Source organism: Camelus ferus, chromosome 4 (assembly GCF_009834535.1).
Source record: "Camelus ferus isolate YT-003-E chromosome 4, BCGSAC_Cfer_1.0, whole genome shotgun sequence".
Classification (NCBI taxonomy): domain Eukaryota; kingdom Metazoa; phylum Chordata; class Mammalia; order Artiodactyla; family Camelidae; genus Camelus; species Camelus ferus.
This window is the reverse complement of record NC_045699.1, coordinates 31,863,848-31,879,556: the sequence shown is the minus strand read 5'-3', so window position 1 is coordinate 31,879,556 and position 15,709 is coordinate 31,863,848. Positions and strand designations below refer to the sequence as shown.

The 15,709-nt window shown below is 42.8% G+C and overlaps 1 protein-coding gene across 6 annotated transcripts in view; it reads left to right on the top strand.

Moving 5' to 3' along the window:
• SMARCA2 (SWI/SNF related, matrix associated, actin dependent regulator of chromatin, subfamily a, member 2) overlaps positions 1-15,709 on the top strand; it is a 137,382-nt gene that overhangs the window by 12,005 nt on the left and 109,668 nt on the right. For all 6 annotated transcript variants that reach the window (XM_032477764.1, XM_032477765.1, XM_032477766.1 and 3 more), the window contains exons 2-4: positions 1,378-1,643; positions 4,876-5,005; positions 10,699-11,097. In XM_032477764.1, coding sequence (XP_032333655.1) covers positions 1,419-1,643; positions 4,876-5,005; positions 10,699-11,097 — 754 coding nt within the window. In that variant the 5' untranslated portion in view covers positions 1,378-1,418. The remainder of the gene's footprint in view (positions 1-1,377; positions 1,644-4,875; positions 5,006-10,698; positions 11,098-15,709) is intronic.

Here is a 15,709-nt window from a genome sequence, read left to right as displayed (position 1 = left end):
TTTGTTTGTTTGTTTTGTTTTTTGTATTTCTTCTCTAACCTCTCATTTCACCGTGGAAAGAGCCCTGCTGTGGATGACTGGGCCTCTACAGTCTAATTTCATCCCTGCTATGATGCAGTGGCTAACAAATCCATTTAGGAATTTGCGAGGTTGGCGGCAGAAGTTTTGTGTGTACAGGTGTGTGTCCCCAGATGACAGAATATATCACAGTGACTATCAGGGGTCTTTCATCTCCATCCAGAATGTGGAAAACAGCTTATTTACTTGTTTCAGCTCATATCCAAGATTGTCATACCCACCCCAGGAGGCACTCTCCCCAGTGGGGACACCAAGAAGTCTGGGGGCATGGGTGATGGTACATTGCTTTGCTGGAAAACCAGAATTTCCACACCTAGTCTGTGCTGGGCCCGGCTCCAATGGCCGTGGGTGACTTTTCTGGTGAATCTTAGACCCCGGAGAGGCCTAGGATGCATCCCTAGCCTCAACTGTCCTCGTGGTCTTCAGTTCATTAGGTTCTCCCTGCTGGGAGGACCACATCGTGAACCATCCCTTCTGATCATTTCTGGTACGGTGAAGGTGGCAGGCGAGGGGTATAACGTGAAACAAGGTGCAGAGCTATGGTTTTACATGTACTATTGCATTTCAGTCTCAGCTCATAATTGTGTATGTGTTTTTTTGAACCCATACTTGTTTGACTCCCATAACCCCTATTTTCCTCATGTTTGGAAGTTCCCTTTCATTCTCAATTTATGAATGTGTATTTCCCTTTTTAACTATCTAGAATTCTTTGTTAAGTTTTGGGTTTATTTATTATTATTTTTTTAAATGGGGGAGGTACTGGGGATTGAACCCAGGACCTCATGCATGCTAAGTGTGTGCTCTACCACTTGAGCTATACCCTCCCCCCTAGAATTCTTTGTTAAGTTTTGAATACCCATTGACTTACAGAAATGGGTCTTGTTTGGATACTTCTTTAGGAGCTTTATATTTTAATGACTTTGGGGGGTTAATGACTTGTAAGGTGCCCAAGTAATGGAGAGCATCTGTTGACTTCAGTAATAAATTTCAAGCTTGGTTTAGAATTCTGCTTATGTGTTAAATTTGAGTTTCTCCAGTGAGCCTTTTTTTTGTATCTTAGATGATTTATATCTTTCTGGGGGATCATTTAGAGTTGTTTTTTTTTTTTCTTTTAAACAAGTGGTCTTCATAAAGACGAGGGCAGATGGATATATATCATACTCTCTCCAACATCTGGACTAGACAGGGCAGTTCTGTTTGATGTTTATTACAGAAATGGCACCATCAAATACTAACAACTGTTTTATTCTGTTCTTAACATCATGTTCAAAACATTCCTTTTTCTTTTCTTCTTTCCAGCTCAGTATCACTCTACCCCCTGGCCGAGACAGGAGGAGTAGATGTCCACGCCCACAGACCCTGGCGCGATGCCCCACCCGGGGCCTTCGCCAGGGCCAGGACCCTCTCCTGGACCAATTCTTGGACCCAGTCCCGGACCTGGACCGTCCCCAGGTTCCGTCCACAGTATGATGGGGCCAAGTCCTGGGCCTCCTAGTGTCTCGCACCCTATGCCGACGATGGGGTCTGCCGACTTCCCACAGGAAGGCATGCATCAAATGCATAAGGTGAGAGTTCATTCTCCTATCCAGTCTTGTCTTCTGAGTCATGGATGGCTAGTAATTCCTGATAACTCCCCTCCCTTTTTTTCTACTATTGTTAACAAGAGACTCAAGCTAGGTCTTTGTCTTATCTTGTACATTATTAAAAACATACATCCTGAGGCTCTTTTATTGTTACAGATGTTGCCCTAGTCAGGAAGATCAGACCTTGGCTTTTTAAGAAATACTAGATACAATATGCAGTCCTGACAGATTCTGTGGATTGTGGGTTACAGGTATTTTGGCTTGGTGAATAAGTATATTAGTGAATACGTCTTGCTTTTTTCCCCGACTTTATACATTAAGTAACTTATATTTTCCACCAATGAACATATTGAAAATTATTTTTCCCTAAACAGATCCCGTAGGTCCCAAAGAGTAAAAGGAAAATGAGTCCTTTCCTAAAGGTTTTTTTTTTTTTTCAAAAAGGCTTAACTGAGATAAAATAGCTTCTAGAGAATCTCGAAAAACGCACTTTGCTTTCTCTGTGAAGTAGCTTTATTCTGGTTTTGGAAGCGGGCTCTGATTTTGCAGAGCTCAGGTCTAGTTGTTTGTTTCTGGATAAGGTTATAATAATCTTCCATTTATTTGATTTTGGCATTATGCCTATGCAGGAGATACAAAGGAGAGAGAACGGCCTTTTGAGAAAGCAGACAAGATCCTCTGTGACAATTTGCTTTGAGAACTAGCAGTAGCCAGAGAAAATCTATGAGTATATTACCTGAAGATTTCACCTGATGAGCCTGGTAGATGTTTTATATCTTTTCCAGATGGATAGGGTTGGGGGATGCCCCTTGATATAAAGGAGGCAAGTGGTGGAAGATACTACTTTAAAACAGGAGCAAGTCTGGCCTCTGACTGTGTCGGACTGGAGGTCAGTTTTAAGGGAAGGCATCAGAGCCCAGAAGGGAAGATCCATTTTGTACAAATTTTGTTACTTGAGGATTTTCAAATCAGGATATTAATATATGGTCATTTTGAAAAGTAAAACTATATTGACATAAATAAAAGAAATGGTTCACCCTGGGTAACAGACTGTTGTATATGCTTTTTAACACCTTACTTTTCCCCATCTTCAGTAAGAACACCATGTTAGCACAGGTATGCATATTCAGGTGTGATTAAAAAATTTTCTTCTTATGTCATAATAGAATCATATCATCACTGTTAATTACTCTGAAACTTCTTCATTGTCATTTAATGATGATCGGTAGCCCTGTGATGATCCCTAAGTTCTCTCCCTGCCTTTTTAGTTTATTTTAAACACCATTCTTAGCTTGTCAGGGATGTAAAGAAGGAAAGCTGCTTGTTTTCTGTATCATATTCTTTAGGAGACATATTGAACATATAGATACACTGACGTCATTAAATTGCCTTGTGCTCATATTCAATTAATTGGGGAGCTATATTACAGATCGGATCTGTCGCATGTAAACCTTTGTCCAGGTGGGTTAAATAATTTCAGAATGGTTTAAGGATGTTTCACCTCCAAAATGAAAGGTAAACTTTGAAGGAAACTACTTAGCTAACCTTATCATTATTTAAGCATTTAAAAGTTAAATGTATGCATGAGTGTTGGGTCATGTGATGCTTTTGCACTGGGTGGTTTTTATTTATAATTATATCTTTTGATCCCTTTTTTTTTTAATGCTAACTTTTTTTTTTCAGCTTTTTGGGGGGAAGGGGGAGGTAATTAGGTTTATTTATTTATTCATTTTTAATGGAAGTTCTGGGGACCGAACCCAGGTCCTCCTGCATGCTAAGCACACCCTCTACCACTGAGCTATACCCTCCCCCTGATCCCTTGTTTTATCATCTAGTATCTTTGTCACATTTTCTCCTATTCTCTACCCCCATCAGTGCTCTTCTTTGTTTTGTTTTGCTCTCATTCTGCTAGTTTTGCATTTTCTTGCCCTGCTTTTCCTCAGCCCCCAGCCCCCAGTTAATTCCCTGAGTGGGGACATGGTTAAGTGCCTGGAGTTCACACCTGCTGACCAGATGCCTTCACTTTCTGCGAATCTTTTTATAGGCAGCTTTATTCCTTGTCTTTCTCCTCCGTCTCCCTCTGAGCTTCAGCTTTTTGCTTTTCAACATTACTGGAAATAAATAAACAAGTGGCCTAAATACATCTGCTGTGTTGCTTTGATTTCCTCTCTATTATTACTATTTAACAGACTCAGAGACACTCTTTATACCAAATTCTTCCCATTTTTCTTCTGAGCATCCTCTTTATGGTAAATTTCTCCTCTTTTCAAGTGCGTGCTTTTGACTCTGCAGAAATTAACTTTCCTTTCTCCAAAACTGCAAACACTCATACTTTCTTGCCTGAAGTCATTTGGTTTCTATAAACTCCTGGAAATATTCCTTTCAGGCTGTTCTGAAAATTGCTATTCCAGTTTGGGGAGGAATGGACTTTTCCTTTCTTGAACACATGCTCCGTTGCCCAATTCTGGATTGGATTAGCGTCAGTTCAATAGCAATTGTTTGCATATCTGTTGGGTACAAGGCCTCAAGTCCTGTTTCCAGCCCCTGTGTTCCTTATTATTTTTTCCCAAACCCTGCCTTTAACCTTTCTCAGTCCTCCGCCCCCTGTAGAACAGTTTCTTCTGTTTCAGCCTCTTTCTCTTTCAGTATTTACCCCCATTCACTGTTCTACCCTGTCCGTTCCTCTTTTCCCAACTGCCATGGAACTTTCTGGCTTCAACTTTTAAACTTTCCATGGTTCCTTCCCCTCTGACGTAAAAAAATTACCAAGAAATAGATCATCGCAGACACTTCAAATAGTCTTCCTTCAGACACTGGACTAACTTCAGCATACAGCAGGTTTCAGGACTTCCTTAAACGGGCGTGAAAGAATAGCTTATATTTGTCTACCTTGTGAACGGAGCTTCACTTTTATTTGCGTTTTGACCTTACCGAAAAAATTTCAACTGTTGAAAGCCTTAACTTTTGACTTACAGGTAGTTTTGCTGATCCTGTTGGTGTAGTCTTTTTTTAAATTTTATTTTCTGTTCCCACCTATGAAATGTCCATAATGTATAGTAACATATGTAATATAGGTGTAGAAATATATGATTGTGGTATGGGTAACAGGTGACTGGGCCACAATTTTGAAGTTTATAGGGAGGGGTCTTCAAACGCCAGATAGAAACGTTGTACCTTAAGGAGGTGTCTAACTGATGTCCTGTAAACGTTTCAGCCTATTGATGGTATGCATGACAAGGGGGGCGTGGAAGATATCCACTGTGGATCCATGAAGGGTACCGCCATGCGACCGCCTCACCCAGGGATGGGTCCTCCCCAGAGTCCGATGGATCAACACAGCCAAGGTTTGTGTCTGCTGCATACCTGATTTTGGCTCCCTACGGCAGTCTTTCATCTTTCCTCCTGGTTATTTTAATTATGGCTTCCTAAGAACATATCTAAGGAATGCGGCAGGTTTCTTTTCCCTGTAGAAATTCCCCCTTGCCCCCACCAACCCAATTTTATGGTTGATGTGGGCAATTTTATTTCTAAAGTCTTACTGATTTTCCTGGCCACTGTGTGTCCAAGCACTCTGCAAAGTGGTTTATGTACTTGGTGCAGAATCTTTATCTTGATCCTGTAAGATAAATTATGTTACCCCATTTTATAGATGGAGGAGCTAAAGCTCAGAGAATTTACTTTGTTTTCCTAAGTTTGCACATCCAGTAAGTGACAGGGCTGGAAGGAGAGCCCAGGTCTGCCTCCCCAGGACCTCAAAGATATGAAGGTGAGATGAGCCACCCATGTCCCTTGAACTACACGCTCACACTTTGTCAGGTGACTTTTTCTGGCCATGGAATTACCTGTCATTGCTGGTGGGTGGCTGTATTAGTCTCTTAAGACTGTTGTAACAACTTGCCGCAAGCTGGGTGGCTTAAAATGATAGAAATGGTATTCTCACAAGATTTTGGAGAATTCTAGAATTCTGAAATGAAAGTATTGGCAGGGCCGTGGTCTCTCTGAAGTCTTTAGGGAAGAATTCTTCTTTGCTTCTTCCTAGCCTCTGGTGGTTGCCAGCAATACTTGACATTCCTTGTCCTGTAGATCTATCATTCTCATCTCTGTCTGGGTCTCCATGACATTTTGCCTGTGTGTCTGTGCGGGTGTCCAGATCTCCCTCTTCTTGTGAGGACAGCAGCCTTTGGATGAGGGTCTACCCTCGTCCGGTGTGACCTCGTCTTACATCTGTAAAGATCGTATTTCAAAATAAGGTCACATTCGCAGGTGCTAGGGGTTAGGGCTTTCAACATATCTGTAGAGAACACAGTTCAGCCCGCAATAACGGCCAAATACGGTATATTTCTCTTCTCCTGGGTGCCTTTTTCCTTCATTGTTGAAGTCCTATTAAAGATACCTCAAAGTCTTTTGAATACAATGTAATCTATTTTCCAGATCATTAGATGAGCATTTCAACCTGTAAGAGGTATGGTTAATCTAGCACTAACTAACTCTTAATGTGTTGATAGTCTAATTCAAGTTTATGCTCTATGTGTTACTGTATGTATTCTTCTGTGATTCAGTGTATGTGAGTTTTTTTCTCCCTCCGTGATCAGACATCCGTCTACCTGAGGGAAGATTTTTGACTATTGAGGATTTAGAGAAATGTGTCCGGTATAATATATATTTATATACAGAAATCATGGAAACATAGGAATGTGTCTCCACTAATGTCGAGGAGGTTTTTGAGTATCCCACATTCTGATCTGAATTTTGACGGCAGGCAGACGTAAGTGTTGCAGATGACGCAAAGTCTTGACCCTGTTTGAAAAGCAGTCTGAATCTTCGGGACTTTTTGCAGTACCGGAAGAAAAAATTTGACCCATTCACTGTTAAGAATGAATTAAGACAACGCATCCAGGTTTATTGTTTAAATTCTAAAGAGCCAGGTGTGTTCACAGAGCTAATGCAGATCTCATTTTTAATAGCTTGGACTTGTAGATGAGCTATATTCAGTGATTCTCAAAGCCAGCTGCTTGCTCTGTCTGCTCCTGGCTCTGCAGTACCTCTAGTAGTGGGGCCCTAGAAAACTGCAAAATGCAACGCTGGAAAGGCATGAATTGTAATTGAGCATTTTTACTTGTACGTATCTTAACGTTTCTTTCATTGCTTAGTTCCTTTCTTCAACTTTTAGAATGGTGACTCTTCTGGGAATCTCCAGCACATGGCACAATGTCTAACACATAGCTAGTTACTTAGTAAATTTTGTTCAGTTAGGTAAAGAAGTGAACTTACAGTTCAAAAGCTAACACTTTTAAATAGATCTTAATTTTTATATAATTTTATTAAGTTATAATTACTTGGAAATGCAGAGGTCTGCATTAAATGTAATAATTAGCACATAATGTTTTGCTCTAAAATAGTAAAGAGCCTCGTAAGCTGGAGAATTACTTATTTCAAATATGTTTTTGAATAAAGTAATAGTGGTATAATGCAGTCTTATTGTGTATAATGACCTAAAAAGAATTGAGACTGCATAATGGCACGTATCTTTAAAAACCCCATCATCGGAAGCCGTTTATAAACACACAGGGACAGAGAGGTGTGGTATTGATCAGAAAACTGCCAGCTCTAACTACCTAGCAACCTATTAGGTTATTTTAAGGTATTGGTTGAGAGGCAAAGCCGTTTCCTTCATTACGTACTGAATTGTGTACCTTATGGTCCCAATGATAACATTGTTTATTTTCAGTCCATTGGATAGAAAAAAGTCTTCAAAGGCAAGTATGTAGTATTGAGTGTGTGTATGTGTGTATGTGTGTGAAGAGAAAATTCATATAAAATTGGCCCTTGAAGTTCAAGATTATTAAAAGGAGAGAGGTGATTGCTTCTCTCTGAGGCAAGGTGAAACTGGGGAGATAATGGCCCTTGAAGACGAGGGACGGAAACTGCCACTTTTGACTAATTTTAAATGAGCAAATCAAACCAGATTTCCAGAGGAGCGGATTCTACATCAACACTGTCATCCTCCAGACAGATGTGTACTTACTCCAAGTCAGTTTCTTCACTGTTCTCTCAACTCAAGATAATCATGAAAGTATGTTGTTTCATCATTTAGATTCTGATGTTCTGCAAGTTTTATGGAATGCTAGTCATGTAGAAAAACAGAAATCTCTCTCTTTAGCCAAAATGCTGTCACATTTTTAATGTCCTACTGTGATAAAATGATTCTATTAACACCCCCTGTAAATTTTAGGAAACAATTTTTCCTACCCCTAGTTCCTTCTTATCACATTTGAGGTAAAAATTTTTGTTGTATTGATTAATTCTGGAAAATGATTTTTTTAAAAGGAACGTGATTTTTATTCCACTCTCAATTTCTTTCTTAGCAAATTTGAGGTAAAATTCATCATTGTGCTCAATGTCACTGTCTCATCTTCATAACATTGCCTTGCCTGGAGTTCATATCTTAAAAGAGTGATTTGATGAACAGTGTTAGACAGTGGCATTTGGATTGGATTGTCTAATGTTTTGGTCCATTGTATTAGGCTTCCTGTGATTTATCATGAGTAAGCTGTGATGAACTGAGGAGAGACCAGAAGTCAGGCAACATACGACCCATTTTAACACTTGGTTGTATCCTTTCTACCATGAAAATGTCAGTAGCTTTAGAAGGAGGTTTTTCCTCCTTTGGTAGATGCAGGGTTGGCCAAAAAGGTGTTAGGAAGGTGCTTTCATAAGGAACAAACTACCATTTTGCACCAGCATCACAATTAAGGGGTGCATGTTAACCTCACTTAAGAAGGAAGAGTGTCAGTGATGGAGTTAAGTGCATGCTATCGATGTTCTCTATATGTTTATTGTTACAAATAACAACACGCGGAGTTTAACTTTCTGCTAGTCTTGCAGACTGATTTCAGGGGCGTTTTCTCGGCTAACTTCTGTGACCAGCGAGAACCCTAATGGCTGTGTGATTTTTGTGCTCCCTTATGAGTGGGGATTTGGGGAATGGAGTTCTACATCTCACCAACTGATAGAACAAAACCCACCCTGGTCTTAGGGAATCGGGGTACATTTGTTTCCCTCTCCAAATGGCATCTTGAGATGAAAGTAACTCCATCCTTTATTTTCTCTAGTCTTGCGAATGGCGACAGTACGTCCACATTCAGTGTGGGTCACGTATTCTTGGGCCTCTGTGATTCCACGTGGATATGCAGAGTTGTTTCAGCTCAAACCCTGACATAGGTTCAAATACACAGCAGATTCCTAATAACCACCAATGTGATGACCTTTATGATAATTGTGACACAGGTGCATTTATTAAAGGCAAAGACCTTTAATCTAACATTTGACATTGTGTCTCAGGACCAACCTTTGAGTTGATTAATTAGCACTCAGTTTGAATTGAGGATACCCTTTTGGGTTGCGGTCAGCCATTCCATCCTCTCCTGCCTCTTGAATCTCCCTTCAGCCATGCTCAGTTGTATGTTTTTCCAGGAAGGTTTTGGCCAGGATATCCCGGCCATTTCTTGAAATAAGTTGCTTGACATTTTCATGCATTTTGACTTTTCTTTCCCCAGAAAAGCATTCTTAAATTTCCCATTTAGATCTCTTATAACCCAAATAGATTATTCTCATTTTTATATTATTTTGTAAATGGTTCTAGAAAATTTTTGAAACTTTCAGGCTTTTTACTTATTTTTCTAAAACCAAATTAGTAGTAGACTAAGGGAAAAGTACACACCTTGGAACCAAATGAATCTGGGAGCTACCAAGATCTAACTATGTGACCTGGGGTAACTCGTGTACTCTCTGAGCCACCGTTTCCTTGTTTTAAAACATGAGATGCTAAGAAACATCTTCTTGGGGATGTTGTGAGGATTGAGGAAAAAGTGTATACTCCACTCACATCCCTTTAATTCTTCTTCCCATTTCAGTGCTCCCACCAGCCTTGCGTCCACTGGCCACACTACCATTTCACCTTGAGTCCACCTTGTCCACCTTACTCACACATGGCAAAGTCCTTGGGGACTAAGGATCCCAGAGTCAGAACCAGTGAGCAATGATCCTAACAGTATAACTACAACAGCTTCTTCACCCCTCCCCTGGGATAATTTGGAGGCCAGTCATGTACCTCATATCCCAGAGCTTCTGTGTGAGATTAATCGTCAGGCACCCTCTGCAGCGTCTGGCGTAGTCATACACCCATTATCCGGCTGCCAGCCCTTCCTCGTGTCACCTGTGCACGCTCCGGCCAGGGTCCTCACGCCTTCCGGATCAGTCCGCTGTGCGCAGTCCTTCCATCAGGCTCTGCTTCCAGGGAGAACTCTGCTAAAATCGTATGTCCAGTGCCTCACACAGTGCCTACAGCAGTGGAGGCCCTCAGTAATGGCGAGTTATTCGTAAAGTGCATGATAATAAACCAAGTCATATCCCCAGTAGAGACTCCCCATTCCTGCACTGTGGTATAGCGGACACCTTCAGGTTCTGTTCTCGAGGTTGGAGCAGCTTTTAATGTATAACTCTGTCCCCTGGTGCCCTTCCGATAGGTGTACACTAGCCACTACCAGTTTACCTCCTGGGACACGGGTGGCTGTCCATCACTTGAAATGTGGCTAGTCGCAGTAGAGATGTGGACTGTACCATAACATAGTATGAAAGAGAGAATGTAAAATAGCTCTCTAATAATTTTTGTATTAAATTTAATGTATTTATTTAATAATTTTTTATATTTTTATAAAATAATACTTTTTTATATTTTAATCTAAATATTTTTAAAATTATAATATTTGGGGTATTTTGATTTCAGTTACCTATGATTAGAATTACTTTTGTCGTTTCTTTTGCTTTTTAGTATGATGACTAGAAAATTTTAAATTCTATGTATTTGATATATATATAAAGTTCAAATTGTGTGTGATCCCCTAATGATTAAATTACATAGGCTTTCTATTTCCCTCAGACGGTGCTGTTGTAGAAAATGATCCAGATAATCAGGGATGCTTCTCTTTCGGGGTCCTCGGGGGCAGCTCCTGATCTCTCCTTTTGTGTTTTGTTCTAGGTTACCTGTCGCCGCACCCGTCGCCCTTGGGAGCCCCAGAGCACGTCTCCAGCCCCCTCTCGGGAGGTGGCCCTACCCCACCGCAGATGCCTCCGAGCCAGTCGGGGCCCCTCATCCCGGGCGACCCGCAGGCGATGAGCCAGCCCAGCAGAGGTCCCTCGCCTTTCAGCCCCGTCCAGCTGCATCAGCTGCGAGCTCAGATTCTGGCTTACAAAATGCTGGCCCGGGGCCAGCCGCTCCCCGAAACACTGCAGCTTGCTGTCCAGGGGAAGAGGACGTTGCCGGGCATGCAGCAGCAGCCGCCGCCGCCGCCGCCGCAGCCGCAGCCGCAGCCCCAGGCGCCGCCGCCGCCGCCGCCGCCGCCGCAGCCGGCCCTCGTTAACTACAGCAGGCCATCTGGTAGGTTGACAGGCACCCACCCGACTGACAGCGCGGGGGTCCAGCTCGGGCGAGAGCGGCGGCTGCTTGCGCCCAAGTGCCGGTCGGTATCAGCCCAGGGCTGGCCGGCGCGGCCTGCGGCTGTGCCTCGCTGGCTCCCCTGTCTTACTTCACGTAGGTGGCCACGGTTCTCGGTTCTCGGTTCTCGGTCTCTGCTGTGGAGTCGAGAGCAGTGCTTCTTAGCCTTTGGAGACTCGCTGCCAGCTGTGGGTCTAGGGAAAATGTGCCGTCCAACCCTGGTGAATTTTGCATTCCCTTCCAAGTGGTTCCAGGTTTGTCCGAAGCCCATCCACGCACCCGAGGTTAAGAGTCCCGGCACCCCACCCGGTGGGTTCCAGCGGCCACCACGCCCTCCTCGAATCTGCCCTTCCTGAGCCATTTCATGTCTGTGGATTTATTTAGCTCTACCCCTTTTTGTTGTGAAAAACATTTGGGGCGGCTTCCAAAAAGCATACCTGCAGTCAAGGAGTTAGCAAGGAGAAAGTCAGAAACAAAGGGAAGTAGAGCTCAAGGTCAGGGAGGTCAGGGAGGTCGGGGCCGTGGGGGCCACAGGAGTGCTCGCGGTTGTGGTACCTGGGCTTCCAAAATGACCCAGGTTTCCTGGCAGTCAGGAAAGGAGACGTTCAGGTACCTCATTCTCACCACTCACAAGGAAGTTGCTTACCAGTTTCTCAGAGGACACAGAGTCTTTTCTGGCATGAGAGTATAAAGTAGCTTGCCCAGGTGGGATTATTTTTAAATGATTGTCATTATTCTTGTAAGAGGCACTGCATGATAGAGGCATCGGTAACACTTGTTGATACTAAATAGAGTAATGGAATCCACGTGGCCTATTTCCTACATCCCCTGGCATCATGTCTGAAGCCATGACATTATGTCACAGGTTGAGATGAGGTAGTCCTTTGTATGGCCCTCTGGTGTCTGACTTGATCCCAGTGACAAAATTCAGAGCTCCAAGGGGCTGTAAGATGACCTTGCGTGAACGTTCTTTTCTCTGGGAAGGGTTCTGTTAGCAACTGGATAAGCAAAGTGTTTATGGTTCTCTTCTAACTAGAGCTTTGGAGTCCAGAGAATTTGAATCCTAGGGAATTTGAATTCCAAAATGCTTCCTTGTCATTGACGCCCTTTCCTGGGAATAGTTCACTCTCATCTGGGCAAGCCCTGACAGCTGATCGTTGCCATTAGTTTGGAATATTGGTCCTCTTCCTAGAATTGGGGACTATTCCAATTATTTGTAATTTTATTTGTATTTTTTAAAATACAATATTATTTGTATTTTTTAAATATTATTATTTGTATTTTTTAAAAATTCTACCTTCGAGTATGTAAATATTTCTTTTCTGGTAGAGGAAGCTCTTAGAATTACCCACTTGAAGGATAAACTCATCTTGTTAATTGTGGATGTAGCCTTAGGAATAGGTTTTTAAAGAGCAAGAAAGTATCATGTCATCTGCAGATTTCTGTCTGTGGACTGCTGTGCTCTGGTAGGTGGAGGAGCACAGGGGACCAGACATCAGGGACTGAAAAAGCTGTACAAGAAAACCATGCATAAGATGGTCGTTTGGATGCTCAGTGCAGAAACTCCAGCTCTCAGGAATGCAGCCAGAGAGAAGAAAAAGCATGTATGTCTGTGTAGGTGTGTGGCTTATACTTACTGAATGCCTACCAGCCTACCTCATGCAGCGTGCTCAGGGATGAGTACCTTGCACACGTGGTACATCTAGAGTGGGGAGAGTCAGGATTCAGACGCCAGTGGTCTGCCTGGACAGCCCATGTCCTTAACCCCTTCCCCATGCTGGCTCCTTCATGACCAGAAGGCTCTTGATCAGGGCAAGACTCTGTCCCAAGGTCTGTGTACCAGTCGCAGGCCTTTCACTCCTGTGTGTACGAAGGAAAATTATCTCAGCTCCTTCCTGTGAGCCTTTTAACACATGCTCTAGACCCAGTGTCAGCAATGCTGGTGGTGTTGCAATGCTGTGTCTCAGTACATGAGGAGCAGTAACTCAAAGAGTTCCCAGTAGAGACTGAATGGTAACAATCGGATAGTTGGTAGTTTAAGCAGGAGGGAGCAAAGTCAGTCCCTCCCAAAAGGTAGTGGGGAGGGACCTCGTCACACAATCATACTTGCCTGTGCATTGTAGCCTGTCCTGGGACATCCCCTTGTCACAGACCTCCATGAGCACTGGTGTTTTTAAAAATGACACAGATGCAGCAGGGGAAGATTCCAAGGTGTTGTTTAAGAAGGCGGGAAGCTGAATGATTTGTTTGAGAAACATTTTCACACAGAGTCAAAATAATGAGACCAGATAAGTAGTCAAGCTTAAAGGATGAAGTTTTAGCCCTCTGGACACTTGGACATAACAAAACTTTCGCATTCTCAGAATCAGCACAATCCTCAGTGCATTTTCGGGATTGTCTCCAGAAAAGAGGGCTCCATTTTTTTTTTTGCCCAGCTCCAGTTGTCCTTTCCAGGCTCCTGTCATTTGGAGGAATTTATTCTATTACTCTTTGCCCGTGTCTTTTGGATTTTCAGCAGTCAGGCTTCATTAGAAATGAAAATATTTGGGCAGATAGTGCTGGAGTGGGCAAGGACGTTGTGAATAAGGAGGGAAGAGGATACTGTCTTCCAGTAGAGCAGACCCATTACTGGCTCTGGGAGGGAGATTGTATCTGACTCCTTGGCTAAATTTGTCCCCAAATGCCCGATTTCACAGGGAGTCAATGACCTGATTTGACAAAGACTTTTTTTTTTTTTTTTGGATTGGCATTTAGACCAAAAGAAGGCACAATAATTTTTCTGAATGAATGTTACTTTTATTAATCATTGTGTATCCCCCACCCCATAAAGAAGCATAATTGCTTATAAATACCTCTGCTGATATTTAAGGAAAAAATCAGTTTAAGTCTGCCTACTTCTCTGGAGGTAGCGGTGATTCCATTTTTCATTTGTCCCATTTGCTGCTGTTATTCATGTGCAGAGAATCTTTCTTGGCTGGAGTGATCTGCCTCAAACCTACTCCAAAGTTACAATTCACCCAAAGTGACACCATCATAGCCGCCAACCAGAGAATTCCAGTCTGACTGGAGGAAGTGCTCCCTGAACAAATGACTCCTTAGTTCTTCCCCGCCGTGGGCTCCGCTCAAATCAAACCCATCGTTTTCTTTCAATTTCAATCCACTTTTCTTTTTAGAGGCCAAAGCCAAATTCAAAATAGGAACTGAAAAAGTTTCAGGTTTTTCTTTGCGGTGGGTAGGAAGGACTTTATGGTAGAAAGTAAGTTTTATTGCTGACGTTTTTCAGTGCTTGTCCCTCTCCTGCTCCGCCCACCCCCCCACCTTTTTTCCCAAGTTATCTAATGTCTCTAGTCTGCTCAGTTTAAATACACTTCAGTGTTACATTTATTTTTTCAACCTCTGGCAGCCACTCAGATTCTTAGATTTAACGCACAGACTGTTATTTGCATAAGTATCCTTGTGTGCCAGAAGGTGAAGTGGGAGCTCGATGCAGAAATTCTGTACATGTGAGACTTAATGAGCTTGTTTACCTGTCTCTTAAAAGCAGGCATCTAATAAAGACACCTCCACAGCCCCAGCCCCTCCTTAACCGCAGGGGGACGCCCCTCAGGAGTGTCAGGGCATAGATCTACCTTGACTTCTAAGGCAAGGGCTGAGGGGAAAACAGAAACATTTCATACCTCTGACAATTAAACCTAAATTGTTTATGTCAGAGAGGGAGTTGGAGATAAGCTAAAGAATGTAATTTGTCTTCTATCTGAAGATGTCGGGGCAAGTTCTTATCGTCAGGCCGACCACGAGCGTCTGTTGTCAAGATGCTTTGTGTTGATAGAGAGCAAATCCAGTCAGGCAGCTCAGCACCCCGGGGGCAGGCATAACACCTAGTGGATAGACAGTTGCGTTCCGGGCATGTGTAATTGCAGTGAGGTGCATTCAGTTCCCCAGCCTCTCTAAATAGAAGTTTTTATATAATCTGTTGGAGAGGAGAAAACAGACCCACGCAGTAAAGGAACTTGCAGTGTTGAGTTAGAAAAGAGTTTGCTTGTAAGTGACTGATAGAAAATTAGCAGGAAGCACTTGGAAAGCCGACCTATCTGAGTATTTGTGCTGAATTTTATTAAAACATAGAAGCCTTTTGGAATTTGCTCTAGAACAGCATACTTTCAAAGTGGCCAGCTAATACGGTAACCAAATTTCCTGGAAAGCCTTTCTTTGGCCATGGAGTTTTTCTGAAAGGCTGAATAGTTAACTTCTTTACCTTTGTGTCCTTGGTGACAGTGATGACCAGAGCTGAGGGTTGAGCACATAGCCCCATTGTCTCCTTGAATCCTCACTGCCTCTCTCTGGGGTGGGCACTGTTACTGTCCCTATTCTCCTGAAGTGGAAACTGAGGCACCAGAGGTTAAGGAACTTTCTCAGGCTCACAGGGCACCAGAGGTGCAACTTACCAGTTCTTTTGGAAGAGATACAGGTTGCTTTAAATGTACCTGTTTAGTTCACAGCAAGTTGTTTTAGATTGGAGGTTGGACCACCTAGGTCCATGTTTGGGTCTCTCTCT